Source organism: Balaenoptera physalus (assembly GCF_965194825.1).
Source record: "Balaenoptera physalus genome assembly, chromosome: 21".
In the NCBI taxonomy this organism is placed as follows: Eukaryota; Metazoa; Chordata; class Mammalia; order Artiodactyla; family Balaenopteridae; genus Balaenoptera; species Balaenoptera physalus.
This window is the reverse complement of record NC_138902.1, coordinates 8,073,005-8,092,090: the sequence shown is the minus strand read 5'-3', so window position 1 is coordinate 8,092,090 and position 19,086 is coordinate 8,073,005. Positions and strand designations below refer to the sequence as shown.

The 19,086-nt window shown below is 39.8% G+C and overlaps 1 protein-coding gene across 15 annotated transcripts in view; it reads right to left on the bottom strand.

The window, feature by feature from the left end:
* LOC309651481 (uncharacterized protein) overlaps nucleotides 1–19,086 on the bottom strand; it is a 138,864-nt gene that overhangs the window by 10,317 nt on the left and 109,461 nt on the right. For 6 of the 15 annotated variants that reach the window (XR_014258155.1, XR_014258157.1, XR_014258158.1 and 3 more), the window contains 3 exons: nucleotides 6,573–6,802; nucleotides 3,146–3,226; nucleotides 68–186 (listed from right to left, as the gene is read on the bottom strand). Coding sequence is in view for 3 of the 15 variants with exons in the window: in XM_082444297.1 (XP_082300423.1) it covers nucleotides 6,581–6,802; nucleotides 8,252–8,388 (359 nt within the window). In the remaining 12 variants the exon portion in view is untranslated. Of the gene's footprint in view, nucleotides 1–67; nucleotides 187–1,316; nucleotides 1,645–3,064; nucleotides 3,227–6,325; nucleotides 6,459–6,572; nucleotides 6,803–8,251; nucleotides 8,389–19,086 lie in introns of those variants that run through there. The other 9 variants (XR_014258154.1, XM_082444297.1, XR_014258159.1 and 6 more) reach the window with 7 other exon arrangements.

The following is a 19,086-nucleotide window of genomic DNA, read 5'->3' as shown; positions in this document are numbered from 1 at the left end:
TGTAATACTTTCAGAAATAATAATGAATTATTAACATGTATACAACCAAGGAAAAGGTAATATTCACCATATTTTTATTTCTTATTCACAATTTCACCCTTTTTCTTTGAAAGTTCCTGCCTTCTGAGCCAGAGAAATGACTATATGCAGATCGTGAAGCTGTGGGCTGAGAAAGTAACCATTCACCTTTAAAAATAAGAAAGATATATTATAAATAAATTTTCTTTTATTTTAGAATAAAATTTTATTAAATTTCAAAATAGTTTTACAAAATGTTTAAAATTTTAGAAAAGTTTTTAATATTTAAAAATATGATTGCAATAGAGCCAATATTTTACAGTAACTATAAATGGAGTCTAACCTTTAAAAGTTATGAATCACTACATTGTTCACCTGTAACTTTTGTAATATTGTACATTAATTATACTTCGATATTTAAAAATCTCAAAAAAAAATGATTGCAAATCAAGACAACAAAATGTGCTTACTTAGTTTCCACATAGGCTGGAGACAAACTTCAGGATTTCAAAATAACAATTGTTTTGACAATAATGAGATTAAAGACATTATAGCAAGTATAACTGAAGTAGTAAGAGCTCAGCAAAAGTACTGAGAACAAACTTAGTTAATGTCTGAAAATGCACATATTTATATCCTAAGTATACTTTCTTGGAAAATTCTGGAAAATGTTCCTGAGCAAATGAGAGCAAAAGGCAAATAATGTTGTAATATTATTATAAGAATAGTTTCAACCTTGAAAACTTCCTGAAAGGGTCTTGCAATCTCACAGGGGTCCCCAGACCACATTCTGAGAACTGCTGGATTAGCACAAAGGTCTGGAGATGGACAAACAGGGTCAAACACAGCTCCTGGCCTGAATATCAGTGAAGGTGGGATGTCTTGACCAGGTGTTTTCACTCTGGTGCTTATGGTGGAAACAGTGACTATTGTAGATGCTCCTCTGAAGTGTTGAGACATTTTAAGTTAAAGGAGAAAAGACAGTGTAAGTTGGAAAAGACGGCACCCACTCTGGCATCCAAAGTCTGCAATTTTAATTCATCATCACTTTTCAACTACCTTGGCCTTCTTCATCTATAAAATGAAAGCTTTAGACTAGATGCCTGATCTCAAAAATCCCTTGCTGTTCTAACCATTTCTAATGAATTAATATGCTGAAAGCATAGTGATTTTTGTACTCCCAGCACTGCAGAGTTGTATCAGTTCACAAGAGGGCATGAGAATATGGCCTTAGCAATTTCTACAGACATACAATCATCCACACCAGTGGGGTCCTCGGAACAGGTAAGAGCGCTGCCGGACTGCTTCCTGAGTGCTTGGCCTGGAGACTTGATGAGATCAAACTCCAGTTTTACCAAAAATATCTCCACTATTTGGCTTGAAGAAAAAAAGCATAAACAAAAACCTTGATTTGACTAAAATACCAGCAAAGAGGGACACCATCTGTGACCTTACTGAGGAATTTTGAAACTGAGTGGCTAAGAGAGAAATTTGGAAGAGAGCTGTAGTATTAATTTACTGTTCTCAAGGCTGCCTAGGAAACTTACCAAGAAAAAAAAAAAAAAAAAAAAAAAGCAACGATTACTAGGCTGGAACACTTCAGGTGGGTCCCGCCTAAGAGCCCAACTGGGGAAAAAAAATGTATAAATTATAGCCAATTGGAGGAAAGTATAATGAAAGAAAAGACAGACATTTCAATTGTCCCACAAAAAGATAAAATAGCTAGAAATAAACTTACCAATAAATGTGCAGTTTCTACAAAGAAAATTTTTAAATTTACTTTTGGACACAAACGAAAAGCTGACCAAGTGAAAAGTGTACTATTCTTAGCTGGGAAGACTCAATATCATACAGATATCAAGTCTCTATAAATTTAACATAATTCCAATAAAATTTTTAAATGAATTTTTAAATTCGAGAAGTTGAGTCTAAACCTTGTATAAAAGACAGAGAAAAACAAATACCATTATGATTTCACCTATATGTGGCATCTAAAAAGCAAAACAAATGAACAAACAGAAGCAGAGTAATAGATACAGAGAGCAAACAGGTGGTTGCCAGAGGGGAAGGGGGAGGAAAGAAATCGATGAGGGTTCAAACTTCAGTTACAAAGTAAAGGAGTGACGGGTATGAAGTGTACAGTGTGGGGAATATAGCCAACAACTATGTGATATCTTTGTGTGGTGACAGATGGTAACTAGACTTATGGTGATCATTTGAAATGTATAGAAATACTGAATCACTATGTTGTACAAAAGGAACTAACATAGTGTCATAGGTCAATTACACATCAAAACAAACAGACTCAGAGAAAAAGAGATCAGATTTCTGGCTACTAGTTGGGGGAGGGGAAATTGGATGAAGGCAGTCGAAAGTACAGACTTCCAGTTATAAGATAAATAAGTACTAGGGGTGTAATGAAACACATGATAAATATAATTAGCACTGCTGTATGTTATATATGAAAGTCATTAGGAAAGTAAATCCTAAGAGTTCTCATCACAAGGAAAAAAATTTTTTCTTTTTCTTTTATTTTGTATCTATATGAGATGATAGATGCTCACTAAACTTACTGTGGTCATCATTGCATGATGTATATGAGTCGAATCATTATGCTGTACATAAATATACAGCTGCATGTCAATTACATCCCAATAAAACGGGAAGGAAAAAACAAGATTTGCCACTAACATTTTGAAAAACAAGTAATTAAGGGGGATTGGACCAATTAGATATTTTTTAATGTTGTAAATTTCAATAAATAAATTGTTATACACAAATCAGTAGAAAGGATGAGAAAGTTTAGAAACAGACCCAAATACATATAGGAATGTATAGTATAATATAATATGTATAATATGGTGAAGATGGCATTAAAATCAATGGGGAAAATACAGAGTATTCAATAAATGGCCTTGGAATTACTGGGTAAACAAATGGACAAATTCCAAAGGGGCTACATATTTAAATACAGAAAAGCAAGCTGTAAAAGCAGATGGGAAAACATGACAGAATTTTTTCTAAGCTGAGAGTGGCTACAGCCCACCTCTTCACTCCAAGGAGGTCAGCCCACAGATGAGCCACAAGTCTTGTGAGCTACAAAAGCACACGGTGGTCCTGCCCTCACCTTCCAAGGTCAAAACAAGCATTTACATCTTTACATCTGTCCTCCAATCTCATGTGACCAAAATGTCTTCTGTGATCCACCCTGCAGGAAACATACATGACAGGGAATTGTGAAGCCCACGGTTCAGCCTAATCAAGGTGACACATTTCAAAACCACCACCGTCGGATGACACGCAATCAAAATTCTCTATTCCGGCATTGTTAGTGAAAGCAAAATATTGTAAATAACGTTTATAGCTATCACAAAGGGTCTGGTTAAACAAATTATGGTAATCTAGAGATGGAAATACTGTACAGTCATAAAAAGAATGAAAAAACTCTTGATTTATTGACATGACACAACCTCTGAAATATTGTGTCAATTGAAAAAAGGAGTTGAAACCAGAGAATTTATATACATATGTGTGTGTGTGCATATATATATATATATATTTTTTTGCTTGCATACGCATAAACTATCTCTGACATGATATGCAAGAAAGTGTTGATTTTCATTGATTCCAGGGAGGAAAAATAGTGGCTGAGGGACAGGGATACCAGGAAGATATCCTTTCACACTCATTGAATTTTGAATCATATGAATTGACCTATTTTTAAATGAATTAAATTTAAGAAACTAACAGAAACAATCAAAAGGGTGTGTATAGAAGTGAGAGAGCGGCATGGACATATATACACTACCAAATGTAAAATAGATAGCTAGTGGGAAGCAGCCGCATAGCACAGGGAGATCAGCTCAGTGCTTTGTGACCACCTAGAGGGGTGGGATAGGGAGGATGGGAGGGAGACGCAAGTGGGAGGAGATATATATGGGGATACATGTATATGTATAGCTGATTCACTTCGTTATAAAACAGAAACTAACACACAATTGCAAAGCAATTGTACTCCAATAAAGATGTTTAAAAAAAAGAAAAAAAAGGGTGTATACAGAATATCCAGTATGTACCTGGCACGGTGCTAGGGAATATCCGGGCCACAAGGATAACTCAGACCCGGAGCATCTCCTGCCCTGAAGGACCTAAGAATCCTCCTGGGTTTTAAATGTCAGTGTCCTGCCAGGTTCTGGGGACCACTTCTTTTCTCACTCTGGGGTAATCCCAGCCACTCTAGTAGATTTAACTATCATCTGTATGCTGAATTGTCCCAAACACATGTCTCTAACCTTGGGGTCACCCTCAGTTTTAGATGCGTGTGTCTATTTCTAGTTCATTTTGACAGAGCGGTTCCCACAAATACCAACACTCCCCAAATCAAATCAGTCATCTTCCCCTCCCCCCAAAGACAGCCCCTGGAAGCCCTAACCCTGATCCTCCTCCCAAATTCCCTATCTTAATTGATTTTTCATTCTGTCCTTTAGTGTTATTAAAACAGAAGAGTTAATTTTTACAAGTTTGTCTTTTTCGTCTTCTGCTTTGGTTTGAATGGTTAAGAAAGGCTTTTCCTATTCCCAAATCAGATAAAAATGTATCCATATTTTCTTCTATTTCTTTTATGGGTTAATTACATCTTTTTTTTCTTTCTGAAATGTATTTTGGTGTGAAGTAGGGATCTAACATCCCAACACCACTTATTGAATTAAAAAATTCATCCTTACTCTTATTTGCTTGAATAAGTTTTCAGCTGATTCTCTGGGGTTTTCCAGGTAGTTAATGTAATGAGTGAAAATTTTTCTCTCCTTTCTTACATTTACACCACCTGTATTAGTCAGAATGTTTTGGTGACCCACAAGAGAAATCCTCCTGAAACTTTCTTAAGCAAGAAATGAAAGTACCAGAATGGACAGAAGTTGCTTCCGTCATGGTTGAATTTGGGGATACGTATGATGTCTTAATTTGTCTCTCTGGCCCTCCGCTCTTCTTCTTTCTGTGTGGTTCTCATCTTCAGATGGGTGCACTAGAGCAGAGGCAGGGTGCTGAGTCACCCATGGGCCCTCACTTAACAGACTTTTCTTGGCCTGGTGACATAACTACACGGAGCCTTAGTAGGCTGCCTGACAATTTTTTTTTTTAACATCTTTATTGGAGTATAACTGATTTACAATGGTGTGTTAGTTTCTGCTTTATAACAAAGTGAATCAGTTATACATATACATATGTGCCCATATCTCTTCCCTCTTGCGTCTCCCTCCCTCCCACCCCTCTAGGTGGTCACAAAGCACCGAGCTGATCTCCCTGTGCTATGCGGCTGCTTCCCACTAGCTATCTATTTTATTTGGTAGTGTATATATGTCCATGCCACTCTCTCACTTTGTCACATCTTACCCTTCCCCCGCCCCATATCCTCAAGTCCATTCTCTAGTAGGTCTGTGTTTTTATTCCCATCTTGCCACTAGGTTCTTCATGACCTTTTTTTTTTTTTTTAATGTTATTTTTAATTGCTTGACTTGCCAAAACCCAATACAGAGGTTAGCATCTTGTCGTGCTGGGCCAGGCAGTTCTATGAATAACTAACTACCAGTTAGCTAAACAGCTGGAGCTGGACCACACCTTCTTGTCTCATTTTAAACGTCTTAGTCTCGGCTTATGGAGAGGAAAAATGGACTGGGGAGTTTTCCATGGCATCAGCATCCACTGATGCTGCATTTCAAGCCTGTCATCCAGAATGGCTGCGAAGGGAGACCTGTCCGCCCTGGTGCAGCAGTGGTGCCTGGAGGGAAGCGCCCAGCGCAGCCCAGGAGTTTGGGTTTCCTCCCAGTTCAGGATCCTCCCACACACCCCACTGCAATTACCAGACTCCAACTCAACGGGCTTAACCCTCAGCACTAGAGGTGAGAGCAAAGTACAGAACTCAGTTGTTGCAATTCGGTGTGATTATTAGACTGGATTTCAGTATTTTCAAATGTTTGGCTTTCTTTGTTTTGTTTCCAGCCAAGCCACATTGGTCTGGAATTTGTCACTTTTCTGGTACATTTTATGCAAGACTTTGAGTCTGATTTAAGCCTTAACTTCAGGGAGCCTGAGACCCAAGGGCATCCTTCCCTGACTATGTAGATGACCAGCTTCCCTGCCTGGGATGGGGTAACCCTCAGGAGCCCCAACTTCACATTTTCCCTGAGGGTCTTTTACTTACAGACCAACTCTCTAAACCAATTTCTACCCTGATAAAGCCTTTTTGTATTTGAAAACCTACTGTTCCAGGACTTCCCTGGTGGTCCAGCTGTTAAGATTTGGAACTTACACTGCAGGGGGCACAGGTTCGATCCCTGGTCGGGGGAACTAAGATCCTGCATGCCATGCGGCCAAAAAATAAATATAAATATAAATATAAATGTAAATAAATTTTAAAAGCACTTAAAAAAAGAAAACCTACTGTTCCTCCCCAAAATTCCCCTTGGGCTTAGCCCTCTGCCCCTTCCCCATCCCACTCCCCCGCCCTCCTTGGGAGGGGTCCCCACCCTCACTGCCTCATAGGGTGCCCAAGTCACCTTTGGTTTTACGGTTGCTGGGAGGCGGGTGAGGGAATATTCCAGAAACTGTCACAGTGGAGCCAGGGGACAGCAGAGCACACCTGTGGCAGGGGCCGGGCCCCTCTACCCCTGTGGTCGCAGGTGAGGACGTCTGTGGCAGAGGCAGGTTTCCACTGGTGTGAACTGGTATGAACTGGTGTGGACTTCACTTCACTGGCACTGGCTCGGGTGTAGGCGGCTTGAATTTTCTAACCACACGGAAAATGAGAGACCACGGGGAAAAATATAACAGCAGGATCAGACTGGGAGAAGATATTTGTAGAATATAAACCAAACATGGTCTCTTATCTAGAGGATACAGGGAAAGAAAAAAAAAAAGGAAGTCCAATTGGGAAAAAAGAGAGAAGCAAATCCAAACAACAGTAACAGCAAAAAACAGGCAATTCAAGCAGAACCCAGAAGGCTAATCAGCATATGAAGATACATACAATGTCAGTGGTATTGAGAAGTGAGACAAAACAAGAATATGTCCCTTTATACTGGCTAGAAGGGCAGAAAGCAGAAAGCTGATGATGCTGGGAGCCCGTGGGGTTATGGGAACAGCAATGGAAGTGTGGATTGCTGCAGTGATTCTAGAGAACCATGCGGTGGTACTTGGTGGAATCAGGTGGTCGCTCAGCCTGTACCCAGTCCCCTCCAGAAGAGCAATTCTCACGCCCGCCCACAAGGGGGCAGGTACGAGGATGTTCACTGAAGCATTGGTTGGAGGGGGATTTGGAGTTAACCTAGGTGTCCATAGCAGAGGGAGTGGATAAGAAAAATGTGGTAGATTACACTAGGGACTTCTCTGCAGCAGTGAGAAGCAATGAACCAGATGTGCATGCAGCAGCGTGGATGCCTTACAAAAATAGTAAGAAACAGAATGACAATACACAATACCCTTATGTAAATTAATTATACATGCACAGTAGTGGTAATGCTTACACAACACAGTGACTATGCTAAAAACCACTGAACTGTACATGCTAAAATGGTGAATTATATGACATGTGAATTATATCTCAAAATACACATGCACCTAAAACAACAGTAAATGTTTTCATAGGAGCAAATAAAAAAAATACTTAGCATCTCAAACACATTAGGATGCTTGCCTATGCAGGTTAGGAAAGAGGGAGTAAAAACAGGGGCAAAAGTGAATAAAAGAGTAAAGCTTGCGGCTTCCCTGGTGGTCCAGTGGTGAAGAATCTGCCTGCCAACGCAGGGGACCCGGGTTCCAGCCCCGGTTGGGGAATGGAGACCCCACATGCCACAGGGCAACTAAGCCTGCACGCCACAACTATTGAGCTCACGCACCTCAATGAGAGAGCCCGTACGCCACAACTAGAGAGAGAAAACCTGAAGGCCAAAACTAGAGAGAAGCCCAAGCACTGCAACAGAGACCGTGCGTTATAACAAAAAGATGCCACGTGCCTCCACGAAGATCCCGCGTGCCGCAACTAAGACCCGACGCAGCCAAAGGAATAAGGAAAATTAAAAAATAAAATGAATATTTTTAAAAAATTTTTTAAAAAGAACAAAGCTTTGTGCAGTCAATGGTTAAAAAGCCGGGTGGTGGGTCAGTGAGGACTCTGGCCCAGCACAGCTGGGGGTCCCCAAGGCCAGCCTCCACAGAGGGCCTCCTCTTGCCCACTCACCCGGCACCTCCTGGAAAACAGCTCGTCTTCAGAATGCACATCCACTTCTTTCCCAGCCTCCTCCAGTGTTGAGGCCAAGCTCCTTTCCACACCAAAAAAGCCTGGTCTCTCCTTTTCTTTCATAAGAGCTCTTGATTCTAGATTAGGAAAAGCCCTGATTGTCAAGAAACATTGAGCAGTTTTCCTTCCTCGTGGACAAAGAGGAGTGACTCAGCATTGAGATATCATAATTCTCTGGTCTCCCTTGCCTGGAAGGGAAGCGAATGTTTACTTCTTCGTGGGACAAACCGTTTCCAAGGGAACAGAGACACTGAGTTCAGTTCTCCATCCAAACATCCTTCATACCTGCTTACGCAGGGAATAGAGATCCACTCAAACTGCCCTAGGCCAAGAAAAGGAGTTTACTCTAGTGTACAGGAGCATCTCTTGGAACTCAGAGGGTGAAATGTAGTCAGACTTCAAGAAGAAAATAAAACAGGAAGCTGGAGAGTTGCCAGGAGCCAAGGATTCAGTCTTCTGCCCTTCCCCCATACCTCTCCCTCCCCCCTCCTTCCCTCTCTTTCTCCCCACTTTACTTTTTCATGCACAAGGTACGATATAGGTTTCCCCACAGTTGGAACAACTAGAGGAGAGCAGAGCTCCATATGTCACTGAGCCTCAATACCAAGTTCCTGGGAGAAAAAACTTGTTTGGCCCAACTTGGATGTGTTCATTTAGCTCTTGGGGAGGTGGGAGCAGGTGTGGCATGGGAGTGGAAAGCAAAGTCACATACTACGAAAACCCACCCTGGGGGGGGAGGTGACAATTCTCAAAGAAGGGGTTCAAGTTGGCCAGACAGCTCCAGAAGGAGTCTACTGAAATGTTTACAAAAATCTATCATGTATTAATCAGAAATAAAAACTCCATTTAATTTAAAAAAAAATTTTATTGGAGCCTAGTTGATTTTCAATATTGTGTTAGTTTCAGGTGTACAGAAAAGTGATTCAGTTATGCATATACATATATTCAGTCCTTTTCAGATTATCTTCCCATATAGGTTGTTACAGAATATGGAGTAGGGTTCCCTGTGCTATACAGTAAGTCCTTGTCGGTTATCTATTTTACATATAGTAGTTTGTATATGTCAATCCCAAACTCCTAATTTATCCCTCCCCCTCACGTTTTCCCTTTGGTAACCATAAGTTTGTTTCCGAAATCTGTGAGTCTGTTTCTGTTTTGTAAATAAGTTCACTTATATATGTTTTTAATATAAATTTATTTATTTATTTTTGGCTGTGTTGGGTCTTCATTGCTGCACGGGGGCTTTCTCTAGTTGGGGTGAGCAGGGGCTACTCTTCGTTGCGGTGCGCGGGCTTCTCATCACCACGGCTTCTTTTGCTGTGGAGCATGGGCTCTAGGTGCGCGGGCTTCAGTAGTTGTTGCACGTGGGCTCAGTAGTTGTGGCTCGTGGGCTCTAGGGTGCAGGCTCAGTAGCTGCAGTGCATGGGCTAAGTTGCTTAGATCCCACATGTGGGATCTTCCCGGACCAGGGCTCGAACCTGTGGCCCCTCCATTGGCACCAGATTCTTAACCACTGCGCCACCAGGGAAGCCCTCATTTATATTATTTTTTTAAAAATTAGATTCCACATATGAACACTCCATTAATTTTCAAAAGCCAGAATCATATAGGCCACTTTCTGTTGTCACAATACAATCATTTTAAAAATTAAAATAGAAGATTCAGTGAAAAACAGTCAAAAATCATTTAAAACACTCCAATTATGGAATCAGGCCAAAACGATATTTAAGAAAATTCATTACTTGAAATGACTTCGTTATTAATTAGGAAAAAGTTAAAATAAATACATCAAGAATTCTCCTCAAGAAATTAGTAAAGAAATAGCAAAAAAATATGTATTTTTTAAATTTGAGGAAAGCAGAAGGAAGAAATTGAGAAAGATAAGAGCTAAAATAATGAATTTAAAAATGCAAAAATGATAGAATTAAATTCAAGAGCCATTTCTCGGGCTTCCCTGGTGGCGCAGTGGTTGAGAGTCTGCCTGCTGGTGCGGGGGACACGGGTTCGAGCCGTGGTCTGGGAGGATCCCACATGCTGCGGAGCCACAATTGCTGGGCCTGCGTGTCGAGCCTGTGCTCCGCAACAGGAGAGGCCGCGACGGTGAGAGGCCTGCGCACTGCGATGAAGAGTGGCCCCCGCTTGCCGCAGCTGGAGAAAGCCCTCGCACAGAAACGAAGACCCAACACAGCCATAGATAGATAAATAAAAAATAAATAAAGAGCCATTTCTCTGAAAACAACAAACAACAATAAAATAGACATACCTCTAGCAAGTACAGTTCTGAAAAATAAACATATAACATTAAATATTAGAAAGGAGACATGTAGAAGAGATTTGATAAGTATAAGAGAAGGCCTTCTACAAATTAACATTAATATATTTGAAAAGTTGAAGAAAATAAATGATTTTTACATAAATGACCAAAATTAATGCAAAAAGGAGTAGCAGAACTGAACAGAGCAGTAACTTTGAAAGAGATGAAATTGTCATTTAAAAAAACTGCCAGGGATTAAGAATCTGCCTGCCAATGCAGGGGACATGGGTTCGAGCCCTGGTCCGGGAAGATCCCACATGCCGCAGAGCAACAGAGCCCATGCACCACAACTACTGAGCCTGTGCTCTAGAGCCCGCGAGCCACAACTACGGAGCCTGTGTGCCACAATTACTGAAGCCTGCGCGCCTAGAGCCTGTGCTCCGCAGCAAGAGAAGCCACCACAATGAGAAGCTTGCGCACCGCAACGAAGAGTAACCCCCGTTCGCTGCAACTAGAGAAAGCCCGCGCGTAGCAACGAAGACCCAACACAGTCAAAAGTAAAATAAATAAATTTATTTTAAAAACTGACAGGGACTTCCCTGGGGGCGCAGTGGATAAGACTCCATGCTCCCAACGCAGGGGGCCCAGGTTTGACCTCTGGTCAGGGAACTAGATCCCACATGCACGCCGCAACTAAGACCCGGTGCAAGCAAATAAATAAAAAAACAAGTAAAAATTTAAAAACTGTCAGTGAGACAGGTACATATTCCAGCCAGCCCAACAGCTGAGTCTCTTCAAACTTTCTAGGAGTAGATAGCGTAAATATTACTTAAAATCATGGAGAACACAGAAAAAGATGAATGATCTCCCATTCACTGGGACCATGTTCAACTTCATACAGTTAGACAATGAAGCCCAGGGTGAGTGTTTCACACTTTGAGACAGCCCCCTTTTTTGGCATGTGTGCTGGGAGGTGGGTGAATTGAGAATTTAGTCCACATGGGGTTGGTTCCCTCCTTCAGGACGGGGGCTGACTACAGTTGTGGTTGTACCAAGAATTTAGTGTTTTGTAAACTTTTTAGACAAATATATATTTTTATATAAAACAGAAGCTGAAAATCTCAAAACAACACCTAACCTTACAGGTAAAGATATGCTGATATTTTCTGTTATTCTATTTCATTTTTTCAAGTGCCAAACAACACACTAAATGAATCTTCTACCATTAATAGGTGACAACCCACAATTTGAAAAACACCTGAGAAACTGGGATCCCCTTAGGAAGTGCCATCCTTGGAGGAATGAGCATTTGTGTACGTGTGTGCCTGTGTTCGTGTGTGTGTGACACACACTTGTTCTCTGAAGGCTGTCGTGTCACAGATATGTTTTGAGTATCTGCTCAACTTGCAATCCCCTCTCGGATAATGCCTTTTTCCATCATGGGGGTGAGACCTGTTCCCTTGGTCATGGCCACTCAGACTAGGGCTGGAGCCTGAAGCCAGCTGGATTATGGCTCCTTAGATGCTCATCATGGCTCCTTCACCACGTTAAGCTAATTCGAGAGAGTTTCTAAACTTGCAACCAAAGCAGCTCTTGTTGTACAAGCATAGAACACATCTCTAAGGTACAAAGTTTGATGCATACTTTAAAAATTCATTATAAATTGCCTTATTAAATATATTATTTGAATTTTCCATTTCAGGGGTTGGCCCACTATGGTCTACAAGTTAAATCCAGCCTGTGGCTTGTTTTTGAATAGCCTACAAACTAAGAAGGATTTTTACATTTTTAAAGGGTTGTTAAAAAAAAAAAAAAAAAGAGAATCTGTGACAGAGACAGCATGTGGCCCACAATACCTAAAATATTTATTATGTGGCCCTTTACAGAAAAAGTTTGCCACCCCCTGCTCCCTACCCTTCGTATTTCTCATCTATTTGGTCTGTCAAATATTCAGAGGTTTATGAAACAGTCACACTTCTATTAAGCTTCTGTCAGTTTACACATTGTGCTGCTCTACTAGTCAACACGTAAAAGTTTATGATGAGCATATTTTCTCAGTCCCATTAAATGCCTGGATTCTATTTTGTAAAATAACTTATTGTAATCCTTGCTATAAATATATATTTTTTAAACATCTTTATTGGAGTATAACTGCTTTACAATGGTGTGTTAGTTTCTGCTTTATAACAAAGTGAATCAGTTATACATATACATATGTTCCCATATCTCTTCCCTCTTGCATCTCCCTCCCTCCCACCCTCCCTATCCCACCCCTCTAGGTGGTCACAAAGCACCGAGCTGATCTCCCTGTGCTATGCGGCTGCTTCCCACTAGCTATTTAACATTTGGTAGTGTACATATGTCCAGGCCACTCTCTCACCCTGTCACATCTCACCCCTCCCCCTCCCCACATCCTCAAGTCCATTCTCTAGTAGGTCTGTGTCTTTATTCCCGTCTTGCCACTAGGTTCTTCATGACCTTTTTTCTTCTTTCCCTTATATATTCCCTTATATATTTCCATATATATGTGTTAGCATACTGTATTTGTTTTTCTCTTTCTGACTTACTTCACTCTGTATGACAGACTCTAACTCCATCCACCTCATTACAAATACCTCCATTTCATTTCTTTTTATGGCTGAGTAATATTCCATTGTATATATGTGCCACATCTTCTTTATCCATTCATCTGATGATGGACACTTAGGTTGCTTCCATGTCCTGGCTATTGTAAATAGAGCTGCAATGAACATTTTGGTACATGACTCATTTTGAATTCTGGTTTTCTCAGGGTATATGCCCAGTAGTGGGATTGCTGGGTTGTATGGTAGTTCTATTTTTAGTTTTTTAAGGAACCTCCATACTGTTCTCCATAGTGGCTGTATCAATTTACGTTCCCACCAACAGTGCAAGAGTGTTCCCTTTTCTCCACACCCTCTCCAGCATTTATTGTTTGTAGATTTTTTGATGATGGCCATTCTGACCGGTGTGAGATGATATCTCATTGTAGTTCTGATTTGCATTTCTCTAATAATTAATGATGTTGAGCTTTCTTTCATGTGTCTGTTGGCAATCTGTATATCTTCTTTGGAGAACTGTCTATTTAGGTCTTCTGCCCATTTTTAGATTGGGTTGTATGGTTTTTTGTTATTGAGCTGCATGAGCTGCTTGTAAATCTTGGAGATTAATCCTTTGTCAGTTGCTTCATTTGCAAATATTTTCTCCCATTCTGAGGGTTGTCTTTTGGTCTTGTTTATGGTTTCCTTTGCTGTGCAAAAGCTTTTAAGTTTCATTAGGTCCCATTTGTTTATCTGTGTTTTTATTTCCATTTCCCTAGGAGCTGGGTCAAAAAGGATCTTGCTGTGATTTATGTCATAGAGTGTTCTGCCTATGTTTTCCTCTAAGAGTTTCATAGTGTCTGGCCTTACACTTAGCTCTTTAATCCATTTTGAGTTTATTTTTGTGTATGGTGTCAGGGAGTGTTCTAATTTCATACTTTTACATGTACCTGTCCAATTTTCCCAGCACCACTTATTGAAGAGGCTGTCTTTTCTCCACTGTATATGGTTGCCTCCTTTATCAAAGGGAAGGTAACCATATGTGCGTGGGTTTATCTCTGGGCTTTCTATCCTGTTCCATTGATCTATATTTCTGTTTTTGTGCCAGTACCATACTGTCTTGATTACTGTAGCTTTGTAGTATAGTCTGAAGTCAGGGAGCCTGATTCCTCCAGCTCCATTTTTCGTTCTCAAGATTGCTTTGGCTATTCGGGGTCTTTTGTGTTTCCATACAAATTGGGAAATTTTTTGTTCTAGTTCCGTGAAAAATGCCAGTGGTAGTTTGATAGGGATTGCATTGAATCTGTAGATTGCTTTGGGTAGTAGAGTCATTTTCACAATGTTGATTCTTCCAATCCAAGAACATGGTATATCTCTCCATCTATTTGTATCATCTTTAATTTCTTTCATCAGTGTCCTGTAATTTTCTGCATACAGGTCTTTTGTCTCCTTAGGTAGCTTTATTCCTAGATATTTTATTCTATTTGTTGCAATGGTAAACGGGAGTGTTTTCTTAATTTCACTTTCAGATTTTTCATCAGTAGTATATAGGAATGCAAGAGATTTCTAAATTTTGGGTCCTAGAAGAAGAGAAAAAGAAAGGGACTGAGAAAATATTTGAAGAGATTATAGTTGAAAACTTCCCTAATATGGGAAAGGAAATTGTTAATCAAGTCCTGGAAGCACAGAGAGTCACATACAGGATAAATCCAAGGAGAAACACGGCAAGACACATATTAATCAAACTATCAAAAATTAAAAATAAAGAAAACATATTAAAAGCAGCAAGGGAAAAACAACAAATAACACACAAGGGAATCCCCATAAGGTTAACAGCTGATCTTTCAGCAGAAACTCTGCAAGCCAGAAGGGAGTGGCAGGATATACTCAAAGTCATGAAGGAGAAAAACCTACAACCAAGGTTACTCTACCCAGCAAGGATCTCATTCAGATTTGATGGAGAAATTAAAACCTTTACAGACAAGCAAAAGCTGAGAGAGTTCAGCACCACCAAACCAGCTTTACAACAAAAGCTAAAGGAACTTCTCTAGGCAAGAAACACAAGAGAAGGAAAACACCTACAATAACAAACACAAAACATTTAAGAAAATGGGAATAGGAACATACATATCGATAATTACCTTAAATGTAAATGGATTAAATGCTCCCACCAAAAGACACAGACTGGCTGAATGGATACAAAAACAAGACCCATATATATGCTGTCTACAAGAGACCCACTTCAGACCTAGAGACACATACAGACTGAAAGTGAGGGGATGGAAAAAGATATTCCACGCAAATGGAAATCAAAAGAAAGCTGGAGTAGCAATTCTCGTATCAGACAAAATAGACTTTAAAATAAAGACTATTACAAGAGACAAAGAAGGACACTATATAATCATCAAGGGATCAATCCAAGAGGAAGGTATAAAAATTGTAAATATTTATGCACCCAACATAGGAGCACCTCAATACATAAGGCAAATACTAACAGCCATAAAAGGGGAAATCGACAGTAACACAATCATAGTAGGGGACTTTAACACCCCACTTTCACCAATGGACAGATCATCCAAAATGAAAATAAATAAGGAAACATAAGCTTTAAATGATACATTAAACAAGATGGACTTAATAGATATTTATAGGACATTCCACCCAAAAACAACAGAATACACATTTTTCTCAAGTGCTCATGGAACATTCTCCAGGATAGATCATATCTTGGGTCACAAATCAAGCTTTGGTAAATTTAAGAAAACTGAAATCGTATCAAGTATCTTTTCCGACCACAATGCTATGAGACTAGATATCAATTACAGGAAAAGATCTGTAAAAAATACAAACACATGGAGGCTACACAATACACTACTTAATAACGAAGTGATCAGTGAAGAAATCAAAGGGGAAATCAAAAAATACCTAGAAACAAATGACAATGGAGACACAACAACCCAAAACCTATGGGACGCAGCAAAAGCAGTGCTAAGAGGGAAGTTTATAGCAATACAAGCCTACATCAAGAAACAGGAAACATCTCGAATAAACAACCTAACCTTACACCTGAAGCAATTAGAGAAAGAAGAACAAAAAACCCCCAAAGCTAGCAGAAGGAAAGAAATCATAAAGATCAGATCAGAAATAAATGAAAAAGAAATGAAGGAAACAATAGCAAAAATCAATGAAACTAAAAGCTGGTTCTTTGAGAAGATAAACAAAATTGATAAACCATTAGCCAGACTCATCAAGAGAAAAAGGGAGAAGACTGAAATCAATAGAATTAGAAATGAAAAAGGAGAAGTAACCACTGACACTGCAGAAATACAAATGATCATGAGAGATTACTACAAGCAACTCTATGCCAATAAAATGGACAACCTGGAAAAAATGGACAGATTCTTAGAATTGCACAACCTGCCGAGACTGAACCAGGAAGAAATAGAAAATAGGAACAGACCAATCACAAGCACTGAAATTGAAACTGTGATTAAAAATCTTCCAACAAACAAAAGCCTAGGACCAGATGGCTTCACAGGCGAATTCTATCAAACATTTAGAGAAGAGCTAACACCTATCCTTCTCAAACTCTTCCAAAATATTGCAGAGGGAGGAACACTCCCCAGCTCATTCTATGAGGCCACCATCACCCTGATACCAAAACCAGACAAAGATGTCACAAAGAAAGAAAACTACAGGCCAGTATCACTGATGAACATAGATGCAAAAATCCTCAACAAAATACTAGCAAACAGAATCCAACAGCACATTAAAAGAATCATACACCATGATCAAGTGGGGTTTATTCCAGGAATGCAAGGATTCTTCAATATACGCAAATCAATCAACGTGATACATCATATTAACAAATTGAAGGAGAAAAACCATATGATCATCTCAATAGATGCAGAGAAAGCGTTTGACAAAATTCAACACCCATTTATGATAAAAGCCCTGCAGAAAGTAGGCATAGAGGGAACTTTCCTCAACATAATAAAGGCCATATATGACAAACCCACAGCCAACATTGTCCTCAATGGTGAAAAACTGGAACTGTTTCCACTAAGATCAGGAACAAGACAAGGTTGCCCACTCTCACCACTATTATTCAACATAGCTTTGGAAGTGTTAGCCTGCCGCAGACCGGCTGCAGAACGCTAGAAGTTCCTGGCGGTGAGGGGTAAGGAACTGAAAAGCACCAGTATGGGGTCAGAAGGGCCAAGACAACTGATGGTTGCAAGGCAAGTTTATTCAAAGAGCATGAATGTATATATAGGTTTAGTATGGAAGGAATACTAAACAACAAATCAGTAAACCTTGTATTTCCACATAATTCTGTCGCCCCTATCTATGCGCCACTATCTATGCGCCACTATCTATGCGCCACCATCTATGCGTCAGCATGCCTTATGGGCCATTCTTTGGAGATACAGACTTCCCCCTCAGGGCAGCACGTCCTTCTTCTGGGGAACAACCAGGGGCTCTTAGATTCAGAGCAGGCACCTGGAACGAAACTGGCCGCAAGCCATTTTCCTTTTTTACGCTCAATACTGCAGCGTCAGGAGTGCATACCAAGAAAGAGACAAGCAGTTCTCCGGAAAGCAGAAAGCTGAATAAGCTTACAGCTTGGGGGCCACCACATTTCCCCCTTTTTTATTATTTTTTAAAGCTTGATAATGTAGTTTTAAGCCATGAACATCCTGACGCAAGACAGCGAAGCACCCCATTACAAATCTAACAAAACAAGGTAATAAACCGATCACCAATAAAAGTAGTACACCAATTGATATCAGGCCTGAGAGCCCTCTATGAATCCATTGTATCGGATTTAGCCCTTGTAGTTGATCTAATAATCCTTGAATCAAATTCTGGGGTTCATCTTCGTCCAGGTGGGCCTCTTGAATAGCTTGTATTTCGGCATTTAACTTTTGAATATCAAGGCTAATGTGTCCATCAGTCCATACACTTAATATATGCATTTTTACTTTTTCCCAATCCCATTGTGAATCATTATATAAATGTTGAGTTACACAAATCCAGGTATATTTGGCATGACAAATCAAACGCATTTTTAATTTTAAAGCCATAACTTGATCCCCTATTCCTATTAGAACATTTTTTAATTCATCTACTTCCGTTTTTAGTTGGGTATCAATATGACTTTGTAGGGCTAATGCTACACTAGTATTTTTAGATAACTGATTAACATAATGAGCCTGGTGAATAGTTTGTGAAAGAGCAATCCCAGCAGTGGCCGCAGTAGCAGTTAAAGCTGCTAAGGCTAGGATTGCACATATTAGAACACCTATAAATCTCTTTGGTCGTTTTAATGCTTCAGTCAATTCCAGCCAGCCTTGCATGCCAGTGTTATGATACCATGGTTCAGACAAATTAACAGGTAACATTATGTAAGAAGGTTGCTTCATAATCATAACAGATGTAGATCCTTTAACGGGCAAAACACAACTACTAAAGATACAATTAATACAAGTAATATTATAACCTATAGGATTCATAGTGTTTTCTACAATTAAATCTCCAATCAATAAAGCATAAGGAGGAGCGACGCAAGTAATCACCGGTCTATAAGAAAAGGATAAGGCAAGTTTCCAGAATTCCCATTGCTTGTAAAAAACAAGGCTGTTATTATTAACGGGGACAGAAGAAACTAGTATGGTGCCATTATCATAATCTAAAGTACACCAGACAGAGGCTTTAGTCCATGTATCATTACAAACAGGAAAATCAAACTGCGGGAATTCAGAAGCCATAAAAGCAGGAAACTGTAGTCCTGTGACAGTCTTTACGACCGTAATTTGATGTCCAGCTAATAACGTCCCTTGATTACCTATGGTAGTTTCAATACACAAATAATATCCAGTATCTTCAATCCTCAAGCGATATATGCATAGAGAATGATCCAACGAAGTATTAGAAGCAAGCTTAGTTACTCTAGCATTCAT